At 32.0% G+C, this 23,735-nt stretch overlaps 4 protein-coding genes across 5 annotated transcripts; 3 read left to right on the forward strand and 1 right to left on the reverse strand.

Annotated features, from left to right (window-relative positions):
- Positions 1-3,817: 3,817 nt before the first annotated feature.
- LOC149885169 (uncharacterized) lies at positions 3,818-6,734 on the reverse strand. The gene is made up of 3 exons (XM_090096500.1): positions 4,879-6,734; positions 4,569-4,758; positions 3,818-4,477 (listed from the first exon to the last, which is right to left on the reverse strand). The coding sequence occupies exons 1-3, from the start codon at positions 4,908-4,910 to the stop codon at positions 3,875-3,877; spliced, it is 825 nt and encodes a 274-aa protein (XP_089952626.1). The 5' UTR covers positions 4,911-6,734; the 3' UTR covers positions 3,818-3,874.
- Positions 6,735-7,465: 731 nt separating this feature from the next.
- On the forward strand, positions 7,466-10,198 carry LOC149885170 (uncharacterized). Of its 2 annotated transcripts, XR_016455171.1 has the most exons (3): positions 7,466-7,918; positions 8,060-10,007; positions 10,141-10,198. XR_016455171.1 is itself a non-coding variant. In XM_090096588.1 (2 exons), the coding sequence occupies exons 1-2, from the start codon at positions 7,561-7,563 to the stop codon at positions 9,649-9,651; spliced, it is 1,950 nt and encodes a 649-aa protein (XP_089952714.1). In that variant the 5' UTR covers positions 7,466-7,560; the 3' UTR covers positions 9,652-10,198. The 2 variants fall into 2 exon arrangements, 1 of the variants encoding a protein (XP_089952714.1); XM_090096588.1 differs by having other exon boundaries at positions 8,060-10,198.
- Positions 10,199-11,939: 1,741 nt separating this feature from the next.
- Positions 11,940-14,856, forward strand: LOC149885171 (uncharacterized). Its single transcript, XM_090096627.1, has 3 exons — positions 11,940-13,795; positions 13,916-14,105; positions 14,197-14,856. Exons 1-3 carry the CDS (start codon positions 13,764-13,766, stop codon positions 14,797-14,799), a joined length of 825 nt encoding a protein of 274 aa, XP_089952753.1. The 5' UTR covers positions 11,940-13,763; the 3' UTR covers positions 14,800-14,856.
- Positions 14,857-15,180: 324 nt separating this feature from the next.
- LOC149885172 (uncharacterized) lies at positions 15,181-16,083 on the forward strand. Its single transcript, XM_090094645.1, has one exon. The coding sequence runs from the start codon at positions 15,181-15,183 to the stop codon at positions 16,081-16,083; it is 903 nt and encodes a 300-aa protein (XP_089950771.1).
- The last annotated feature ends 7,652 nt before the right edge of the window (positions 16,084-23,735 follow it).

Below are 23,735 nucleotides of genomic sequence, written 5' to 3' on the forward strand. Positions count from 1 at the left end.
AGGATGAATGTCCTGCATATTTGCACTGATTCGAAAGCAGTATTACATTGGGTCACCGATGCACTGACTGGAAAATCCAGATTGAAGACAAAGGCTTCAAACGAAATGCTGATTAGAAGACGGCTTCAGACCATTACGAATATTGCGGACGAATACAAACTCAGAGTGGATATTAAACTAGTACCCTCGGAGTCTAACTTGGCCGATCTACTTACTCGAGTGCCTGGAAGTTGGTTGAAAATGATTGATAAGCCCACTGAACTTGCTGCAGGTGGAACGATTAGTACTTCTCTATCTACCAAAGAAATAAGCCATGTTCATAATATTGTGATCCGCTTAAGCATATAACCCTTGTATATGTTTGATTATATATATTATTTTAAGATAAGTCAATAAAGATATTTTTATACAACTTTTAATATAACGCGAATTCTAATCTCTTTTAATGTCTCCATTTTCTATTTTTATGCACGTTTTTATAATGCGTTCCACAAGAACGCACTTACGTAATTTGTATTACATAATTACGTAGTTATCATTCTCAACAGTTCCCCCTGTTTGCGAAAGACTTTTCTTATCAGATTAGTAGATCTTGATACTTAATGATAAAATTTCACAGGTCTATGATTTCGCTTGGGATACGATTTTCTATCAGCTTTTGTTCTTTCGTTATCATTAACTTGTACTTCCTTTTGTGTGAACTCATCAGGTTTTAAAATCTTTTTTATAAATTGTATGTTACGCGCCAACTCGTTTCCTTCTTCGTCTACTACAATAACTAAACTTTGCCTTCTTTCTTTAACTATGTATTTCTTGTTTAGATATTTTGAATCTAGTTTTCCTCCACGTTCATGACGTTTTACGAGAACCTGGTCTCCTACTTTAACATCATATCTCTCCTTTGCGTTGTGTTTCTCATCAAAGTATTTTTTTACTTTTGCATACTTTTTATTTTGACTTTCTCTTTCACTTCTTTATCGTATGGTGATTTCTAAACTATTATTGAAGGAAATTTATTTTTGATGTTTCTATTGAATAACAATGTGGCTGGTGGTTTTCCGGTTACAGCATGAGGAGCACATCTATAATTTCGAAGCATACATTGAAGTTCCTCTCTCCAGTTTCTGCCCATAAAGTGAGTTGTTTTTATTGTTTTCGCTATTACTTGCATGAATCTTTCTGCTATACCGTTTGCTTGCGGGTATCGTGGTGTTATTTTAATACGCTTTATATCAGCATTTTCAAAATAAAATTTTAAAGCCTCACTTGAAATGGTGGACCATTGTCACTTCTTATTTTGTTAAGATAACCAAATATAGAAAACAGTCTTTCTAGTTTATTTATGATACTTGGCGCTGTTGTGATTTTCATTATGTCAACAAATGGGTATCTGGAATATATATCTTCTATAACAAATAAATACTCTCCTGATGGTAATGGTCCAAATAAATCCATCGCTAATTCATCCCAAACATGTTCTGGTAGAATTGACATTTTAATTGGTTCAGGACCTGACATGCGTGAGTTGGCCTGACATCCAAGACATTTTTCAATATGTGATTCAATATCACTATTCATAGTGATCCAATAGACCTTTTGACGCAATAATCCTTTGCATTTTTCAACACTTAAATGTCCTTCATGTGCAATTTGTAAAGCTCTTTTTTGAAGAGACTTTGGCAAGACAATTCTTGTTTCTCTTAATGTAATCCCCTCATGATCAGTTAACTCATTTTGAAATCTACGATATGGTTCCAATATTGGGTTGTCATGCCATTTACCAGACACTAATGCATTCTTTACTGCAACTAAACTGATGTCTCTTGCTGTCCCATTTTTATATCTTCAATTGATATTGATTTGGGTGTCATTTTTGTCACTAAAAAGTTTACATAAGCCGCCACTTCATTTTCATCTGACTCATTGGGTACCTCATTTGGGATACAGTTATTGGATATAAAGTCTGAAATGTTCTCTTCTCCCTTCTTATATATTATGTCAAAATCATATGCCTGCAATTTGATTTGCCATCTTGAAATGCGCGCATTTATTTTAGAACTGGATGAAAAAATAAACTTGAGCGGTTTGTGGTCCACTACGACCTTAAAGTTTTTTCCATACAGATACAAATGTAATTTTTCAATTGCCCATACCAAAGCAAGAGCTTCCTTTTCTGTAATGCTATATTTTAACTCAGCTGCTGTCAGTGACCTACTTATGTAGCAGATTGGTTTGATTCCAATACCTTCTTTTTGTAAGAGTATTCCTCCTATAGCATGATTACTTGCATCAGTAATTAACTGTACTTCTTTGTGCGGATCATAAAAAGCCAAAACCGATTCACTTGATAATTCATGTTTAAGCATATTGAAAGCATCATTATGTTTTTTGACCCACTTAAATTTTGTATTTTTTTTTAAAAGTTCACGTAATGCTGTTGTTTTTTCACTAAAGTCTTTAATAAATCTTGACACATATGTGCATAAACCCAGAAAACTACGAAGCTCACTTAAAGTTGTTGGTGGTCTTGCATTCTTGATAGCCTCTAATTTGTTTGGATCAGAATTAATACCATTTTTGGATATTTCAATACCAAAAAATTTTATCTTTTCTTGAGCAAAAATACACTTTTTTTTAGTTAGCTTTAAACCTAATGCACGTGTTTTGATAAACAGTAATTCTAACTTCCTTAACAAATCTTGTTCATTTAATGCATATATTATAATATCATCACTAAAAAACTTTACTCCATCTATTTTACCATAACTTTGTTCCATCGTTTATTGAAAAATCTCGAATGAATTGTTAATACCATATACTAATCTTTTGTGTCTATAAACTCCCTCATCTGTTTGAAAATTTGTGATCTTTCTGGACTCGACATCTAACTCTAATTGAGTATAAGCTTCTTTCATGTCTAACTTAGCAAATATTTTTGAACCGTACATCTCATCTATTACGGAATCCAATGTAGGTATTGGGTATCTTTCGCGTTTAATTGCTTTGTTGATGGTTCTAGCATCAAGACATAATCGTACTGTTTTATTTGCTTTTGGTACAATTACAAAATTACTAATCCATTCTTGCGGTCCTTCAACCTTTTCAATAATGTCAGCCTCTTCAAGACGCCTTAGTTCTGCTCGAATATCTTTTCGAAGGTGATAAGGATAGCGACGTAAATTTTGTGCAACTGGCTGTATGTTTTCATCTACATGCAGTTTGCATTGAAAGTTTTTTAGCTTACCATGTCCTTTGAATATACCTTTATAATCTGCAATCAACTTTAATAAATCATTTTTGAATTTCAAAGTCACTTTACAATTTGCATCAAAATAATGCAAACTATTATCTTTTTGATTTAGTGGAGATTTAATTTCATCATCAATATTTTTACACACATTAAAGTGCTGCTTGGTTTCATTTGATATAGCCACTGAATTTACACCATTATCTTTGTTGAGCACAAAATTTCCATTTTCATCAATTTTTAAAATATTCAGCTCCTTTGCCGCTTCAATTCCCATGATATTTCCAGCATTATTTTTATTTACAATATAGACTTTGTAAGTAGTTATTTTGTTTTTTGTTTCAATATCAGCCTTTAAACAACCAGGCCCGGATTAAGGTCTGCAGTGCCCATAGGCTGTAAAAAATTTGGTGCCCCCAATTAAAATTTTTTTAAACATATTTCTCTACTCGATACTTGAATAAATAATAAAACTTTATTTTAGGTTTATTAGCCACATCAATATGTACATGTATATAATACCTATGTGAAAACAAATAAAAACATAAAATTAAAATTAAACAAAATATATTTTAGATATATAAAAATATAAAATAATCATATTACAAAAAGTAACAAACCATTATTTTATACTTTTCTTTTTCTTGCTTTTTGATGGGCAAATGTGTTAATAGTATCATTAAAGTCTAATTTTTCAACCAATTCTGCTTCAATGCTAAATATTGCTAATGCATTCAGTCTTTCCTCCTTCATGGTTGACCTCAAGTAGGATTTTACTCTTTTAAGTACAGAAAAAGCTCTTTCGCCTGAGCAGTTTGAAACTGCTGTACTAAGGTACATACGCGTAACTACTTCTAAATTTGGAAACATACACTTTAATTCTTTGTTCTTGATGTGCTTATACATAGAGAGAACAGATTTTACATTTTTATCCGTGGAAATTAATTTTGAAAAAAGAATACACTCATCTATAAGTAAGCTTGAGTTTTCAACATCATCAATAAAATATTTTGCCAAAGTTTCACATGTGTTCCTTATAACAATAGAACTCGGTGTTTTATACAATGTGGGTATACACCCATAAATATCTGATACTTTTTCATAAGCTTGTCTTCTTGAACTAAGTTGACATTTAAGAGTATCAATGATCACATAATATACATTTCTAACAAAATCTATTTTCCCTGTGATTTCTGTGAGAGGTTGAGATCTTGATTCATCAGCCATAGCCTAAAAAAAAAAAAGTTTTTAATGTTGTTAATGTTTATGACTTTTTTCAAATTATTTTATGTGTATTTTAAAATTAATAAGTTAAACATACCTTTCTCTTTTTTTTTCTCTTGGAATCTTTGGCATACTCCGAACAATCAGTAATTTCTACAGCCTTATTTTCAAAAACATCAAAATCATCTCTGATCTGTACCAAGTATTTTTCAAGGCCATTATATAGGTCTAATACTGTATGAAGATCAATGTCAGTTGATTGTAATTTTTTATTTGTAGCATTAAAACTAAAATCATATTAAACTTTATATTAATTTATTTATCTATTAAGCTGACCCTAATAAAATAAAATAAATGAAAGCATAATTTATTATTTAAAAATGATTAATTTATAGAGTGAAAAATACCTGTTTAATATTGAATTCCATATGCATATCATTAAACCAGTTTCTAAATTTTTTAATCTTGCAAGCAACCCATTAGCTTCTACTTTATATACAGCTTTTTCTTTCTGATTATCAAATATACTATGCAAAGCTTCAATTATAAATGCATAAGAATTAAATAAAGCATGGCAAGCATCAAAACGAGCACTCCAGCGAGTTACTGATAAATTTTTTTACACAAAGATTTTTCTTCAAATATGTTTTTAAAATGTCCCAACGTGCTGTAGAACTAGAAAAAAAATTGTATAGTTCCTGGAGAAGCATAAAAAATGAAGTAGCAGAATTACAACTTTCTGCTGCACACGTTCCGACCAAGTTAAGAGAATGTGCAGAACATGGTACATACTCTGCAAATGAATTAAAACTTTTAATTCTTGACTGCAATCCAGAATACTGACCTGACATATTTCTTGCATTGTCGTAGCTCTGGCCACGACAATTTTCAATTGGTATATTGTGTGAATTAAGAAAATCCATTACAACATTGCTCATTTCTTCAGATTTATGACCACTGTTTGGAATGAATATTAAAAATCTTTCTGCAGGTACACCACTAGGTAAAACATATCTTAATGCAATAACAAGTTGATCGACGTTTGCTATATCAGGTGTAGAATCAACAATTAAAGAATAATATTTGGCTGCTTTTAATTCTTTTAATATAATTTTAATTATATCATTCTTCATCAAAAGTAAAAGTTCTTCATAGATTGTGGATGATAAATAAGACGGAGTTCCTTTCCCTCTATTCCCATATTTTTCTATATGTTGAGCAATAAAAGGGTCAAATTTAGCAAGTAACTCTAACGTTCCCAAAAAGTTCCCATTGTTAATTTTGTTAAATTGTTCATTATCACCTCTGAATGATAAACCTTTTGCACCGAGAAATTTAATTACTTCAACAATTCGATGAAGAACAGCTTTCCAGTAATTCATTTCATCAGTCACTTGTGTTGCCAATTGAGTGTCAATTCTACCTACATCACTTTGTAATAAAACTTAATGTATTATTTTTATGTGCCAAAGAATTTTCGTGCCTGGAAATAAGTAAATGTCCATTTTTCCAATCATTAAATCCAGCATCTCCCAGTTGAGTACTGCATCCAAATAATTTGCATGGAGCACAAAATAATACAAATTTTGAAATTGAATAAACAAGCCATTTCCGTGAAACATTTTCTACGTTTTTTCGATTTTTCGTAAAGATTGGTTTACTACAATAACGATCATAATCAGAATAAGATCGTTTTGATGAGGTAAAATCTGCATCAATGTTCTGATCATATCCAAATTTTGCAATATAATTACGACATATATTACTATTTGTCCGATCTGCTGGATCTTTAAAATTATTTGTATTATTCTGCGTAAGAGGATTAGGAATGACATTTAGCTCAGATGTTTCTGATTCCTCATTTACATCAACAACTGATTGATCTGAAGAAGACGCAGTACATTGAATAGAAGTAGAAGTAGTAGAACAATTATTAGTAATAGTTATATCATTTGAAGATTCTAGTTTATTATCTTCAACACAACTAGGGGTAATGTTATTTATTTGTTTGAAAAAATTATTTAACCTAGGTATTTTACTAAGTAAAATCACTTCTTTTTCTTTTTTAAAAATTACACGCTTTCTCGCTTGGGCTCCACTAATATGTCGCTTCTGATCCATTTTTACATAAATATCGAACACTAAACTATATATAAAACGCACTACTCGCACTAAAGTAAAACCTTTATAATTTAAATTTACAAGTTACAATAGTGTTAACAAAACATACGTACGATCAAACGGAGGAATTTTCGATGCACGTGACGCGTGTATACGAAATACTAATACTATTTAATATTTTATAAAATCATTTAAAATATTTTAAATAAAAAAAAATATTTTAAAAAATTTTTAAAAATGGTCATAAATTGGGTAAAATAGTATAAATACTATTTTACCCAATTTATGACCATCGGCGGCGAGCTACGACAAATATAGATAAGTAAACGCACTGGCATTGTCTGCCGTCTGCGGCTCCACATACGTTATCGGTGTGCGACCGGTTCTACGGAAAAATAACAATCTAAAAATAAAACGAGGTTTAGAAGACCGCACGACAAAACGCATTGATTATTTACTATTTCAAATTTCCGATATTATTTAAATAAAAATAACATCAGGATAGTATTGTGCTTATTGTCAATAATTATTTTACAGATTGTACGATTTTTCTAGTTCAAAAAAAAAAAAAAAAAAGGATAGTATGTAGTGCCCGTGCCCCTAAATCCGTGGTTGTGTAGGCTGAAGCCTACACTGCTTACGCTTTAATCCGGGCCTGGTGGAACGCATTATAAAAACGTGCATAAAAATAGAAAATGGAGACATTAAAAGAGATTAGAATTCGCGTTATATTAAAAGTTGTATAAAAATATCTTTATTGACTTATCTTAAAATAATATATATAATCAAACATATACAAGGGTTATATGCTTAAGCGGATCACAACAATTGGCGACGAAGATAAAAACATGGCAAAAGCAATTGAAGAGCGTTTTTTCAAAAGGGATATAAGTCCATTTTTGCTGAAATCGAGTTTTTTTTACTTTTGGATTCTATAGTGTAAATGGAACAAATCTAACTATAATAACATGGATAGAAAATTATTTATCCACTTTACTTTCAATATTAAAATCACCAAGTTTTTTCAAAAGGGCATAAGTCCCAGCATTAGAAAAAAGTATAGCAAAAACTTAAGTTCACGCTTGCGCAGTAGCAACTTCCGTAACAAATTTTATCTAAAAATGGTATCTAAAATAATAGATTCAGAACTGGAAATATTTTCTTACTCTCTAACCCCTGGACATGGTCGGAAAAGATCGAAAATAAGCAAAACAGGAGAGAAAAAACGCCAGAGATATTCATCTCTTGGAAAATTACCTGTCATAGCTTGTAGGCACAACAACAAAAGATGTAAAGCAGGCAATCTTGGCAACCTGGATATTGTTGGTGAGCTCAGTTGTATTACACTAGCCACTTTTGTTAGTTCAGAATTATTATAGTTAGCTATGAGTTTCAATCTATACTATGAATTTAAAATACAAATAATTCTTTATTATATCAATCTTGACATACCAAAATTTTTTTTAGGTTTTTTCCAGAAGCTGTACAATGAAGAATTAAAAGTTAAACAGGATAATTTTCTTCTGAAGTTTGTTAAATTAACTCAAGTTAAAAGACACAGGCCAAAGAATGAATATTTTTGTTTGAGAAAACATTCAATAAACTACAGTATTGCTGACAGAAGTTGTAAAACAGTTCCAGTTTGTAAAAAAACATTTCTTTCCATAACATGTGTTGGAATAAAAAGATTGCATAATCTTATAAAATATTACTCTAAAAATGGGTGTCTGAGACCTGAAAAACGCGGAGGATTTAGACAAACGATAGGTGATAAAGAAATCACCAATTCAATAGTGAATTTTATAAGTCAATATAAAGGTTGTGTTTCACACTATGGGAGAGGGAAAAGTGTTAGAGTGTACCTTTCACCTGAATTAAATGTTGTAAAGTTATGGAGAAACTGGAAACTTCATAGAAACCAAGAAAATATGGGTATTTCATCACTTTCTAAATTTAAAAACATTTTTTACACAAAGTTTAATGTTGGATTTGGAAACCCAAGAACAGATATCTTTTCTTTTTGTGAAGCACAAAAGAAGTTGATAAGAAAAACATTTGATACAAAGTTAAAGGGAGAAGAGTTTGCTAAATACCGTCTGCACAAATTAAGAGCAAAAAAATTCTACTCTCTTATGAAAGAGAAAAATGAAAATGTCATTAAAGTGTGCTTTGACATGCAACAAAACCAACCACTTCCTAGATTAAGTGTTAGTGAAGTATTTTATGCTCGACAAATTTGGCTCTATAATTTAACATTTGTTCGACATGATCAAATAGTACAAAACAAAGATAACATTTTTATTTATACCTGGTTGGAAACTCAGAGTGGTAGAGGATCTAATGAAGTTTCTTCAGCCCTGGTTCACTATTTGTCTAAGTTGGAAAAAGATTTAATTACAGAAAGAGGAGCTAAAGTGAAATTAGATCTGCATTTATTTTCTGATGCTTGTTCATCACAGAACAAAAACTTTGTTGTTTTGTGTTGTTTGAAAAACTTTGTGGAAACGAGTGTTATGTTTAATGCTGTTAAACATTTTTTTCCAATCAGGGGTCATAGTTTTTTACCTCCTGATCGAGTTTTTGGGCGTATAGAAAAAGTGGTACGCAAAAAAGAAACCATTCTTTCTCCTCTGGAATATTACAAAATATTTTCAGAGCATGGAGCAGTGCAAAAACTAGGAGAAGATTGGTTTCTTAAAGATTACCAAAAAATGGCTAAACAGATTCTTAAAAAAAAAAAGCCATTTCCAATGAGAGATCAGAAAATTATAATTTACTCTCAAAAGAAAATCGAAGTGCAAAGTGCATATTCTGCAGAGCCTTGTCTAGTTAGTTCTTTATTAAAAAAAGGACGGTTATTTGCAAAAATGACTGAAGCAATACCAAGACCATTAGAAAACAAAGTCAAAAAGGAAAAGAAAGCAGATGTAAAAAAGTTAATGGCTTTCTTTGAGGTACCATATGATGCAAAGGACTTCTATGCCTGTATTCTTGATGGTATTGAGGGAGTAATGCAGAATGATGTTGATGAGTTTGATGAAAATGAACCGTTTGTTTAAACTTAATAAAATAATTTTACTAAACTTTTGTTTTGTTTTTTTGTATTATAAAATGTTCTCTATTGTTGTCTTAAAATGAGATTGTCTAAAAATATGTACTAAAATAATATAATATTAAATCCATTCAAATAATTTTTTGTCCCAAACATTAAGGGTTCATACATTAATGACGTCTCTGCTGAAAGGGGTACTAATGACGTCTCTGCTGAAGGGAGTATCAGTAAATTAATTCAGATGGTAATTATTGGTAAAATTTTGAATTAAAATAAAAATGTTTAATTAAACAATTTAATTATATCATAGGCATCTTGAATTCCTTAAAAACTCTTTAACCAATGTTTGATTAACTCAATTTAGTATTTTTATGAAAATAAAAAAACTGATCTGCAGCATGCTTTGAACTGGTATGGCTGAAAACCATCGAAAAACGTTTAAAATATTTTCGCTTTTCAAATCTCCATTAAACATATTTCTGGCATAAAACAACAGTTTTTTATTTTTTAAACAGCGTACGTATGAATTTTAAATTTTTACAAAAAAAGAAAAATCACAGAGAGGGTCTTCACTTATCATGTAACAAGGGATGAGGTGGTCAAAATATTAGGTGTGTTTTAAGAACTTACGTTACAAATTTGTAAGTCCATCCAAATAAACTTAATTCGCAAACAATTTAAAACATAATTTTGTCACAAATACTTATTTTTCTCTAAAAAAATGTGGACTTATGCCCTTTTTGAAAAACTTCTTACATTTTAACCCGTTATAAGTATACTTCAAAAAAAGAAAAATTTTAATTGTAAAATTATTTTTATGAAAATCACAATAAACTACCGCTTACAAAAAGAAAAATTTTTATTTGTTGAAAGTTTAAATAGATTATTAATTTTTTTTAGTTTTTTCAAAATATTTAAAATGTGACTTATATCCCTTTTGAAAAAACGGTCTTCAATTAGTAATTTACCAGGTATAGAACTATTTATTATAAAAAAAATGATACAACAAATATAGATAAACGCTGGGAAATATGGAGAGAAGCTTTTGAGCTATATATATTGGCAACAGGAGTTACGCAAGATGCGCAAAAACTTCTCAAGGATAGAGAAATAAATATTGATAAATGTGTTGAAATAGGTCGCAACATAGAAATATCAAAACAACAAGCAAAAGAAATGTCAATTAAGAAAACAAATCAATCCACAGAGGAGATTGATGCGGTAGATCATTTTAAAAAATTAACTATTTCCAGAAGGCAAAAACAAGCAACAGATTTAAAATCAGGAAGTAATCAGAGTGAAAATATAGGTAAAAGAGAAAATGACTTGTTATGCTTTCGATGTGGGGAAAAGTATTTTATTGGACATCAAAAAGAGTGCAAAGCTAATGGAAAAACATGCTATAAATGTCAAAAGAAAAATCATTTAGCCATTTGTTGCAGAAGTTTTTCAAAAACGCCTTGCAGAACAATACAGCAAGTTAAAGAGATAAATAATAAAAACAAAAGTGAAAGCAGCTCAGAAAACGAATTAGAGGAAGCGTTTGCCCTAACATTTAGTTCAAAACAAAGAGGGCAATCCTATAAAACAAAATCAATAAATGTACTGGTAGAAAATGTTATAATAAAAATGGTTATTGACTTAGGTTCTAGTGTGAATTTGATTGACAAAAACACTATTGAAAGGATTAAAAACCACAATCCAAACTTATTACTAAAAAAATCATCAACAGTATAATTTCCCTAAGCTTCAACGCCTCTAAAGTTGATAGATTGTTTACAGGCCCGGATTAAGGCGTAAGCAGTGTAGGCTTCAGCCTACACAACCACGGATTTAGGGGCACGGGCACTACATACTATCCTTTTTTTTTTTTTTTTTTGAACTAGAAAAATCGTACAATCTGTAAAATAATTATTGACAATAAGCACAATACTATCCTGATGTTATTTTTATTTAAATAATATCGGAAATTTGAAATAGTAAATAATCAATGCGTTTTGTCGTGCGGTCTTCTAAACCTCGTTTTATTTTTAGATTGTTATTTTTCCGTAGAACCGGTCGCACACCGATAACGTATGTGGAGCCGCAGACGGCAGACAATGCCAGTGCGTTTACTTATCTATATTTGTCGTAGCTCGCCGCCGATGGTCATAAATTGGGTAAAATAGTATTTATACTATTTTACCCAATTTATGACCATTTTTAAAAATTTTTTAAAATATTTTTTTTTATTTAAAATATTTTAAATGATTTTATAAAATATTAAATAGTATTAGTATTTCGTATACACGCGTCACGTGCATCGAAAATTCCTCCGTTTGATCGTACGTATGTTTTGTTAACACTATTGTAACTTGTAAATTTAAATTATAAAGGTTTTACTTTAGTGCGAGTAGTGCGTTTTATATATAGTTTAGTGTTCGATATTTATGTAAAAATGGATCAGAAGCGACATATTAGTGGAGCCCAAGCGAGAAAGCGTGTAATTTTTAAAAAAGAAAAAGAAGTGATTTTACTTAGTAAAATACCTAGGTTAAATAATTTTTTCAAACAAATAAATAACATTACCCCTAGTTGTGTTGAAGATAATAAACTAGAATCTTCAAATGATATAACTATTACTAATAATTGTTCTACTACTTCTACTTCTATTCAATGTACTGCGTCTTCTTCAGATCAATCAGTTGTTGATGTAAATGAGGAATCAGAAACATCTGAGCTAAATGTCATTCCTAATCCTCTTACGCAGAATAATACAAATAATTTTAAAGATCCAGCAGATCGGACAAATAGTAATATATGTCGTAATTATATTGCAAAATTTGGATATGATCAGAACATTGATGCAGATTTTACCTCATCAAAACGATCTTATTCTGATTATGATCGTTATTGTAGTAAACCAATCTTTACGAAAAATCGAAAAAACGTAGAAAATGTTTCACGGAAATGGCTTGTTTATTCAATTTCAAAATTTGTATTATTTTGTGCTCCATGCAAATTATTTGGATGCAGTACTCAACTGGGAGATGCTGGATTTAATGATTGGAAAAATGGACATTTACTTATTTCCAGGCACGAAAATTCTTTGGCACATAAAAATAATACATTAAGTTTTATTACAAAGTGATGTAGGTAGAATTGACACTCAATTGGCAACACAAGTGACTGATGAAATGAATTACTGGAAAGCTGTTCTTCATCGAATTGTTGAAGTAATTAAATTTCTCGGTGCAAAAGGTTTATCATTCAGAGGTGATAATGAACAATTTAACAAAATTAACAATGGGAACTTTTTGGGAACGTTAGAGTTACTTGCTAAATTTGACCCTTTTATTGCTCAACATATAGAAAAATATGGGAATAGAGGGAAAGGAACTCCGTCTTATTTATCATCCACAATCTATGAAGAACTTTTACTTTTGATGAAGAATGATATAATTAAAATTATATTAAAAGAATTAAAAGCAGCCAAATATTATTCTTTAATTGTTGATTCTACACCTGATATAGCAAACGTCGATCAACTTGTTATTGCATTAAGATATGTTTTACCTAGTGGTGTACCTGCAGAAAGATTTTTAATATTCATTCCAAACAGTGGTCATAAATCTGAAGAAATGAGCAATGTTGTAATGGATTTTCTTAATTCACACAATATACCAATTGAAAATTGTCGTGGCCAGAGCTACGACAATGCAAGAAATATGTCAGGTCAGTATTCTGGATTGCAGTCAAGAATTAAAAGTTTTAATTCATTTGCAGAGTATGTACCATGTTCTGCACATTCTCTTAACTTGGTCGGAACGTGTGCAGCAGAAAGTTGTAATTCTGCTACTTCATTTTTTATGCTTCTCCAGGAACTATACAATTTTTTTTCTAGTTCTACAGCACGTTGGGACATTTTAAAAACATATTTGAAGAAAAATCTTTGTGTAAAAAAATTTATCAGTAACTCGCTGGAGTGCTCGTTTTGATGCTTGCCATGCTTTATTTAATTCTTATGCATTTATAATTGAAGCTTTGCATAGTATATTTGATAATCAGAAAGAAAAAGCTGTATATAAAGTAGAAGCTAATGGGTTGCTTGCAAGATTAAAAAATTTAGAAACTGGTTTAATGATATGCATATGGAATTCAATATTAAACAGGTATTTTTCACTCTATAAATTAATCATTTTTAAATAATAAATTATGCTTTCATTTATTTTATTTTATTAGGGTCAGCTTAATAGATAAATAAATTAATATAAAGTTTAATATGATTTTAGTTTTAATGCTACAAATAAAAAATTACAATCAACTGACATTGATCTTCATACAGTATTAGACCTATATAATGGCCTTGAAAAATACTTGGTACAGATCAGAGATGATTTTGATGTTTTTGAAAATAAGGCTGTAGAAATTACTGATTGTTCGGAGTATGCCAAAGATTCCAAGAGAAAAAAAAAGAGAAAGGTATGTTTAACTTATTAATTTTAAAATACACATAAAATAATTTGAAAAAAGTCATAAACATTAACAACATTAAAAACTTTTTTTTTTTTAGGCTATGGCTGATGAATCAAGATCTCAACCTCTCACAGAAATCACAGGGAAAATAGATTTTGTTAGAAATGTATATTATGTGATCATTGATACTCTTAAATGTCAACTTAGTTCAAGAAGACAAGCTTATGAAAAAGTATCAGATATTTATGGGTGTATACCCACATTGTATAAAACACCGAGTTCTATTGTTATAAGGAACACATGTGAAACTTTGGCAAAATATTTTATTGATGATGTTGAAAACTCAAGCTTACTTATAGATGAGTGTATTCTTTTTTCAAAATTAATTTCCACGGATAAAAATGTAAAATCTGTTCTCTCTATGTATAAGCACATCAAGAACAAAGAATTAAAGTGTATGTTTCCAAATTTAGAAGTAGTTACGCGTATGTACCTTAGTACAGCAGTTTCAAACTGCTCAGGCGAAAGAGCTTTTTCTGTACTTAAAAGAGTAAAATCCTACTTGAGGTCAACCATGAAGGAGGAAAGACTGAATGCATTAGCAATATTTAGCATTGAAGCAGAATTGGTTGAAAAATTAGACTTTAATGATACTATTAACACATTTGCCCATCAAAAAGCAAGAAAAAGAAAAGTATAAAATAATGGTTTGTTACTTTTTGTAATATGATTATTTTATATTTTTATATATCTAAAATATATTTTGTTTAATTTTAATTTTATGTTTTTATTTGTTTTCACATAGGTATTATATACATGTACATATTGATGTGGCTAATAAACCTAAAATAAAGTTTTATTATTTATTCAAGTATCGAGTAGAGAAATATGTTTAAAAAAATTTTAATTGGGGGCACCAAATTTTTTACAGCCTATGGGCACTGCAGACCTTAATCCGGGCCTGCGTTTAACATGAACGCACTTACGTAATTTGTATTACATAATTACGTAGTTATCATTCTCAACGCATAAGTCCACGGGACATTATGGTGTGAAGAGAACATTGTATTTTATTCGTAGAATGGACCCATCAGTTAGCAGGGAAGAAGTCAGGCAAGTGGTTGAAAAATGTTTAGCCTGCCAATCAATTGATTCAAGTCTGATAAAGTGGCCGAAAGGGAAGATTGAAGTAAAAGGGACGTGGCAACGGCTTGGTATGGATATAACTCATTATGAGGGGCAACATTTTTTTACCCTGATTGACTGTGGGCCTTCACGATATGCAATATGGCGCCATCTTAAAGACCAAACTAGTGCATGTGTCATTCTGGAATTAAACGCAATCTTTCTTGAACGAGGCGGTCCAAACGAAATTCTGACGGATAATGATACAGCATTTCGAAGCACATTATTTTCACAATTTATGAACAAATGGAACGTTAAACTTCGCTTCAGGTGCGCTTACGTTCCTTCAGGGAATGGAATTGCAGAACAGTACCATCGAACAGTGAAAAGAACGGCGAAGAGAATTCCATCCAGCATACCCGAGGCAGTTTATTGGTATAACGTCAGCCCAAAAGACTATTGTAAGTCATCTACAGCACCCGCAAATAAATTATACCATTATGAAATTAGAGTTAGAGGAATTGACGACGATAAGAACGCATATGAACCTCATGAGAAGATCACCAACAAGTTTAAACTTGGCGATGAAGTATTGGTAAAGCAACCGGGCAACCGATGTGACTCTCAATACAAGATTAGGAGAATTACAGGAATCATTTCGGAGCAAACGGTTGAAGTGGACAAAGTATGCCGACACATACGCGACCTAAGACCCGTCAGAGTTGATAACAAGTCGAATGAGGATCTAGAAGATGATGAAGAACTGTGTGTTGTGTTGCCTGAAGACGAGACAAACCAGACGCCAATGTTGCGAAGAAGCACCCGAAAAAGGATGGCACCTGAGCGATATAGTCAGTGAGGTGAAGTGGTCATTATGACCAAGGGGGAGTGTAACTATAGCGTTACTTGTGAATAATTGTGTGCGTAAAAGATATGTCATTATAGCGTTACTTGTGAATAGTTATGTGCGTAAAGGATATGTATTATAGCGTACTTGTAAATAATTGTATGTGTGAAAAGATGTGTGAATGCCTTATAGCATACCATTCATTGCCGTTGCCGAACTATAATTTGCATCCTGCTCAATTTGTATCCTGTTCAACTTCCATTTTATTACTTTCATTTAAGTTTTCAGTTTCACCATGATACCATAGGCTTTAACTTGCTCTAAAAAAATATATTCTTAGCTGATATTAAATTAGCTTTGTTGCGCACAATAAGTGTAGCTTTTGTTGTGCACAGTTCTCTAGCTCGTTTAAATTTTTAAGCTTATGCAGTGTAAATATGAGGCTGAGGTATAAAAACATATAATATCAGAAATACCAGAAAATTTGATACCAGAAAAATAAATACCAGAAAAATTGGTAAAAGTTCTGATGTTAAACTGATGTTAAAATATGTAATGTAACCTGCTAGTGACAACCAGCCAGCACACATTGTGTTTGTTGTTTCGCAAAAAAATGTGTTTGCAAAGGCAGCTTCAACGCATTACAAAACAGGCAACTGGATTGCGAGGTAACTTCAGCAATTCAACATGTAACTTTTTCATGGCTTCACCAGTAACTTCACCATGGCCAGATAAAAAATCTAGTTCTTCTAAATTAGCATTCATGCATTACTTTATGTTTAAATTTTCCAAATGAGACAGATCTGTTTCTCAATTTATCTGTTAAACATATGGAGAAACAGGTGTCTTTACCAATCCATTTTTTAAACGTTATTGAATTAAAAGGCGACAAAAATGAAAAATTATCTTTAGAGGAATAGAAGTTATATTAAGATTAATTAGAAAAAATGGTTTGCATTTGCACGAGATCATGTTGATAAGCCGGATTCCTTTTCGAGAGGTATTCTATTGTCAGAAGATTCAAAATTCATTATCCTCTGATTTGAAGGCCGTCACCGAATACAGAGAAAAAAGGTGAAGTTATTAAATTCACACTCTAAGATAAAATAAAATGGTGGAGGAGCTATAGTCAGGGGTATGGTAACTTCAAATTTATAATTATGACAAATAAATTATTTCTTCGCATGTTGCAAAGAATCCTCTTAGATTCAGCAAAAAAAAATTGAACTAGAATGAAAATGGACCTTCTAAGAGCAAAATGATCAAAAACATTCCGTTAGGATTATCAAATTTTATTATAAGAAAACTGATACTGATAACAAAAAAACTGAGAAAGCTATTGTGTAATTGACTTAACAATTTTCACACGTGTTTCACATTGTTGCATGTTGGTTTTGATTACCTCAATAATTATTTCACAAAAAAATGATCGCAGTGTATGAAAAAGGCAAATTAAACAGTAAGCTAAACAGCTGTTTTCACGGACATTCGTTCATAACTTTTGGATTAAGCATAATTTGGGGTCGATAAAGAACTATATAGAAAGCTAATAATTTGGAGATTTAAGAAAATTAAGTGTCTGTCAGTCTGTCTGTCTGTCTGTCTGTATGTCTGTATGTCTGTATGTATGTCTGTCTGTATGTATGTCTGTATGTATGTCTGTCTGTATGTGTGTATGTATGTATGTATGTATGCATATATGTATGTATGTATGTATGTATGTATGTATGTATGTATGTATGTATGTATGTATGTATGTATGTATGTATGTATGTATGTATGTATGTAACTACTACAATATGCGGATTCTGGCTCATTGATACTTTTCCATACTTAAGGAATTCAAGATGGTATTGTGTTTTTAAAATGTAAAAATGTTATTAGATTTCCATCTCATTGTTAATATCATGCCGGAACCTGCAAAGAAGTATAAAACTGTATCTTTTTCGTAATTTATTCCATAATGTTAAAGAGTTTATCATAGTCCATAAATGTAAAGCGCGGTTTTATTCCGTAGTGTCCAAGGGCTAGGGTGTGAATACCGTCTTGTAAGATGTGTCTTTTATCATCGTTAGCGCTGAGAGCGACTTTGTTGATTTCTTCGGTGTAAATGTTATGCTGATGAGATCGGATAACGTTCATAGCTGCAAGCTTTTCATTTCCACTGAATAAGCAGTCTTTATAATCTTGATGAGTGATGTGTTTTTGAACGACTTTCTTTTTAACTCCTTTGCATTTTTTGTGTTCATCTTTAGCGATCTTGTAAGAGTAGAGCTTAGGACGAAGTCCAACAAACTCTTTAATTATTTTTCCACCGGCCTCGTCTTTGAACATACCTATAATCTTATTATTTAACCCTACTTTAAACCCAACGTTTTCAATAGCAGGATGGTCTTTAGAAAAGTTGCTCGTGTCAAATTTGGTTTCAAGATCATCGACAATGTCTTGATAAAAATCATCCGTTTCGATTTCGTAAAAGAGTGAGTCAGTATCAGTCATGAGTAGTTTCGCGCGATCTCCGTATTTAGGTTTGATATAGTCGTAATGATGCTCAAACATGAGAATTTTGCTTATGTCTAGAACGCTCAGTCCTAAGTAAACAGGCTTGTTGTAAAAGAGTTTTGTTCTTTTCATGTGAACCGCTGCAAGGTTTTCATCAAAAATGGTATTTCTATCATAGTTAGGTTTTCTTGACAATTTTAAGACTTCTTTTTTAGTGGTGACCAGTTTAATATCAACATGCTTTCGAATATTCTCCATGGTTTTTCCAAAGACAGAGTTATTCATGAGCTTAAAAAATTCTTTTTCAAATTCGTTTTTAGCTTTTGCTCTTAATGTGGTGTTGAGGTCAATGTATTGTTTCATGAAAGGTTCTTCTTCAAAGGTAATACCTCGATGAATTTTGGTAATGATCAATCCAAGTCGTTCATAGAGTTTTAGGTTTTCGTGATGAATGACGTATTTTTCTTTGTTGTTTAAATTAGGAACAAGCTTGTCTACTTTATTAATTTTTAGTCTTTCAGGAGCTAAAGGATAGTCGTTGTGTAAATCGTGTAGACTTTTAGGATAATCCAAGTCCACTTCGAGAATACAAGGCATGGATTTCCAATTGGAGAGTTCATCCTCAGCCATCCATCTGAATCCTCTAACAGGAAGAGGTTTGCACATAGCCCATCCATATAAATTATTAGCGTCTAAGTATTGAATGAATTTAGAAGGTTTTGAAGGATCATAGTCTGGCATGTATTTGTTGTTAGCAGTTCCATGACGTTTGCTGATCATGCAAATTCCACCACGTATACCTTTTTCTATCATATTAAGCATATCAATATCAGACAGAAGCTCTAACTGAATTCCAGTTAGCTTTAACATAGCATCCCAAGCCAAACCAGGTGAGGTGTAATACCAAGCAGGGTCAAGCTTGTAATATTCCATGCAAGTGTCTCTGAAATTTTCAAAGACATCGGCAAGTATCAAGACGTCAGACATGTTGTACAGTTTTTGGTAATCTTTAAATGTTTCACATCCAAATACATTCCAAACGTTTTGTGCATGCGCGTAGTCTTCACAGCTTATTCTATCATCATTCAGTTTGGAATAGAATGCTTCAATAGGAGGCAATTGCGTTTCGGAGAACTTTTCAATCGAGTCCACCCAGTCATAAGGGTAAATACCTTTTCAGAATTTAAAAAGAGCGACTTTGTTAATTTCTTCGGTGTAAATGTTATGCTGATGAGATCGGATAACGTTCATGGTTTGTTATTTTTAAAAAAAATTTATTCTTTAAAAATTTCACCACAAGGTATTGATAACTTCTTGAAAGTCAAGACCTTCATTCAATTTTTTTAAAACGTAAAGACACAAGTGACCGCAATAAGACGTATTACCAAACTGTACTCTCTCGCTGTTGTAAAAGACTGGGCTTTTTAAATAATCAATGACCTCAACAAGAGGAGGCTGAGCATAAGAGTCGAAGCTGTATTTTTTGTCACCGTCTTTATACCAGCACACCCAATGAAACCCACCAGTGCTTGAATCTCCTGTATTCACAATACCACATTCTTTTTTTCTTGGCTTTTTTGGTAACTCATCCCTGACAAACACGCCTCGAAAGTTTTTTAATTTTAACTGTTTAGCAGCCTTTATCAATTGAAAGTTAGTTAAAGCTTCATTAGGTAAAACAATTCCTTCTACGTCAATCCATTGAAAGTCAATCATTTTTTTAATTTCTTAAAAAGTTTATCCGAATTTTTTAACAAGCGATTTTCATAGAATAGCACCTAAAAAGGGTATACTATTAAAGGGTGAGTTTGGTCCGAGCAATAATCCAGCTCCAGCAGATTGATAGCCTTTTCCAGTTTTAATGAAGAGTCCATCACCGTAAACATTTTTAGTCCATGGGGTGATAAACAATCCTTCTCCACCTAAAGTTTTTATCTTCATTCCTTTCCCATTTTTGCTCATGTAAAAAAGACCTCTTCCAGCAATTTTATCAACCATAGCAGAACCGGCAGAAGAGCCTACACCTGCTAACAATCCAGTAGCTAGAGCTGGGACTACTCTTGTAGCAAGAGTGCTGCCTATCATACCTAATAACGGTAAAAGAGCTCCGATAAATCCACCTTCAACTTTCGAGTTGTATGATAATTGTTTTCTGCTCAGTTTGAGTGTGACTCCTTTACCAGCTTCATACGCTTTTCTAATTTTATTCAATTGCGCATTAGTGATAGCGAGAACATGTTTACCGTTCAAGTCTTGATGAGAAAGCTTAATGCTAGTATCGGTTTTGTCTTGAATGGCTTTTTTAATTTTATCAGATTGGCTCTGCGAGATATTAATTTTGATATTTTGATAATTGCTCATTTTTTATGTATTAAAAATTATTTATTTCACTTCTGGAATATGATATCGTATTGCAATATCCTCTCCACGAAAATCAACCAAATCTCCATTCTGATCAATGATGCGAGTAACCATTGTTGAAATTTCAAACAGTTTAACAGGAAGATAAATCAAATGCATTGGTCTCTCAATGATTTTATAGCCAGGACTAACATTTGGATAAAAGGAGTAAATGCAATTGAGTTGGGTTCCATTAATATAGGATGATCCGATAACGTTGTTAACGATTCTGATGGTGCTAATGCTTGAAATTCTAACGATTTGATCCGACTCGTATTCGGAATTGGAATTTAATTTTCTTTTAGTAAACCCTAAAACTGATGCGATGCTGTTTTCCACGTTCAAATCCATCAAATAATTCATTCCAAGTGTGATGGTTGATTTTAAAGTGCTTAAATTGGATCCGATTTTTATGTTATCGGGAGAGTAGCTGATTTTATTTGCTGTGACGTAGCTAGCGCTTTGAGACGCATAATTTTTTATTGTGTTTGAGACGGTCTTTTGTAAATAATTGTTGATGTCTTTAATGTCATAGCTTCCTGATGGAATGTTAATGTTCTCCCAATGAGCTCCATTGTCCATGCTGTATTTGAAAGAATTGTTTTTACTGTTTACATTTGGAATGCTGTTGTAAGTCTCAAGACCGAGAAAAGCCATTTCATAACTTTTTCCTTCGTCAAAAACGATTTTATCCAAAAATTCAGTAGTGATAACACTTGATTTTCCATCTACACCGATGATTATACCTGTCATTTTTAAAATAATAATTATTTTTTAAATTGTTTTAGAAAAATAAAAAATCATCAAACCCGCTTCGGTACTTTCCCTCGTTCTTTTTAGAAGAGAGATCAATGACAGCAAATCCGTGCGGTTCATTCTAGCAATGATTGCAAAAGGCTTTAAAATCTTCTATTTTCATATCGCAGGAAACGTGATCTTGATAAATGTGATTAACGCTTTTTTGGTCTTGTTTAAAGAGACAAATAAAGTTAGCATTTTCTCTAATGGTATGTCTTGGAATCTCGAAATAGTTTTGAGCGAGGTAAAAGCAGTCGACGTTAGAGTGCCTTCCTCGGATGTAGTATTTTTCACATTTGTTTTGATTAGTCAATTGCAAATCGTCAAAGATCATTAAATTGTTTTTGGATGAATCAAGATCTTCAGGTTCAGGTACATCGTCTGCTGTTTCGAAAAATTGACATTCCATATCATCATTGTTGGAATATTTTTTTGAAAGATCGTTAATAACATCTTCATGGATTAAATTCAATTTTTCCATTTCGTCTTGTACATCATCCGTTAACAAATCAACAATATCCTTTTTAGGAAGTTTATTTTCGAATGATCTTTTGAGTATTTTGTATTCAGGTTGGAAAAGGGATTTTCCAAACACTTGCAAGCGGTTATAATCGAGCCATCCAGGTCTGAGCAGTAAATTGAGCAGCAACGTTGTTTTTCCGTATCCAGACTTTCCAACGATGATTCCTCGAATGCTTCTCGGTAAAAGCTTGCTGTTGTTTCTTTTGGTTTTCCCAATTTTACACGACAATTTCATCACTTCCATATTTTTTATATTAAAAAAGTTTTTATATATGTTAAAAAATGTACTGTGTTAAGTGTAGAAGAGAGACTGAAACCATTCACTTGAAAAACGAGATCACAAAAAACAACAAGCATATAGTCAAAGGAGCTTGTGTCGTCTGCGGAAGAGGTAAATGCAAGTTTGTTTCTACGCATGCGCTTAGTGGAGGAGACTTGGTGGAATCGATCAACAATTTTTCGAAAAAAATAAAGCTTCCATGGGCAAAGTTTCCAGGAGAAATGCACATTCCAGGGATGAATTTTGCAGGACCAGGAACCAATTTAGACAAAAGGCTTACTTCCACAGACATGTATCAAGAGTGGAGCAAACCGGTGGATAGAGTAGACAATGCTGCATATCACCACGATTTAGCTTACAAGTATTTTAACGACAAGCAAAACAGAAATTTAGCAGATCGAATGATGCTTGAAGAAATGGATTCTATACAAAATCCTACTCAGAGAGAAATAAGCGAGCGAAAAATCATCGAACCCATCATCAAAGCCAAAGCTAAATTTGGATTGGGTGTGAGTGATTTGAAATGGACGGATCAGCTTGCAGAGGAGCTTCATAAACCGGTGATTCATCATTTTAAAAGAAGAAGGGTGATTGTAAACGACATTGATGAAATATGGGCCGCAGATTTGGTGGATATGCAATCGTTTTCAAAATTCAACAAGGGCGTAAAATATTTACTCATGGTGATCGACGTGTTTTCAAAGTATGGATGGATCGTTCCGTTAAAAAGCAAAACAGGTCTTGAAGTGGCAGAATCGTTGAAAAAGATTTTTGGTGAAAGAAAATGCGTCAAATTGTGGGTAGATAAAGGAAAAGAGTTTTACAACAAGCACGTGAGAGCGTTGGGTGTGCAATTATACTCCACTGAAAACGAGGAAAAAAGTTCTGTTGTCGAGCGATGGAACAGAACAATGAAAGAGAGAATGTTTAAATATTTTTCAGCCAACAATACCAATAAATATATTGACGTATTAGATGAGATGGTGAAAAATTACAACAACACAAAGCACTCTTCCATCAAAATGACACCAGTGGAAGCTAGCGATGAAAAGAATAAATATAGGGTATGGTGGAATCTGTATGGAAAGGATCAAACATTACCAGCAAAACCAAAATTTTCCATGGGTGATCAAGTGCGAATCGTAAAAAAGAAGTCTCATTT

This window comes from Hydra viridissima, unplaced genomic scaffold (assembly GCF_058129835.1).
Source record: "Hydra viridissima isolate aposymbiotic clone 2 unplaced genomic scaffold, HvirCarnegie_v1 scaffold_8, whole genome shotgun sequence".
Classification (NCBI taxonomy): Eukaryota; Metazoa; Cnidaria; class Hydrozoa; order Anthoathecata; family Hydridae; genus Hydra; species Hydra viridissima.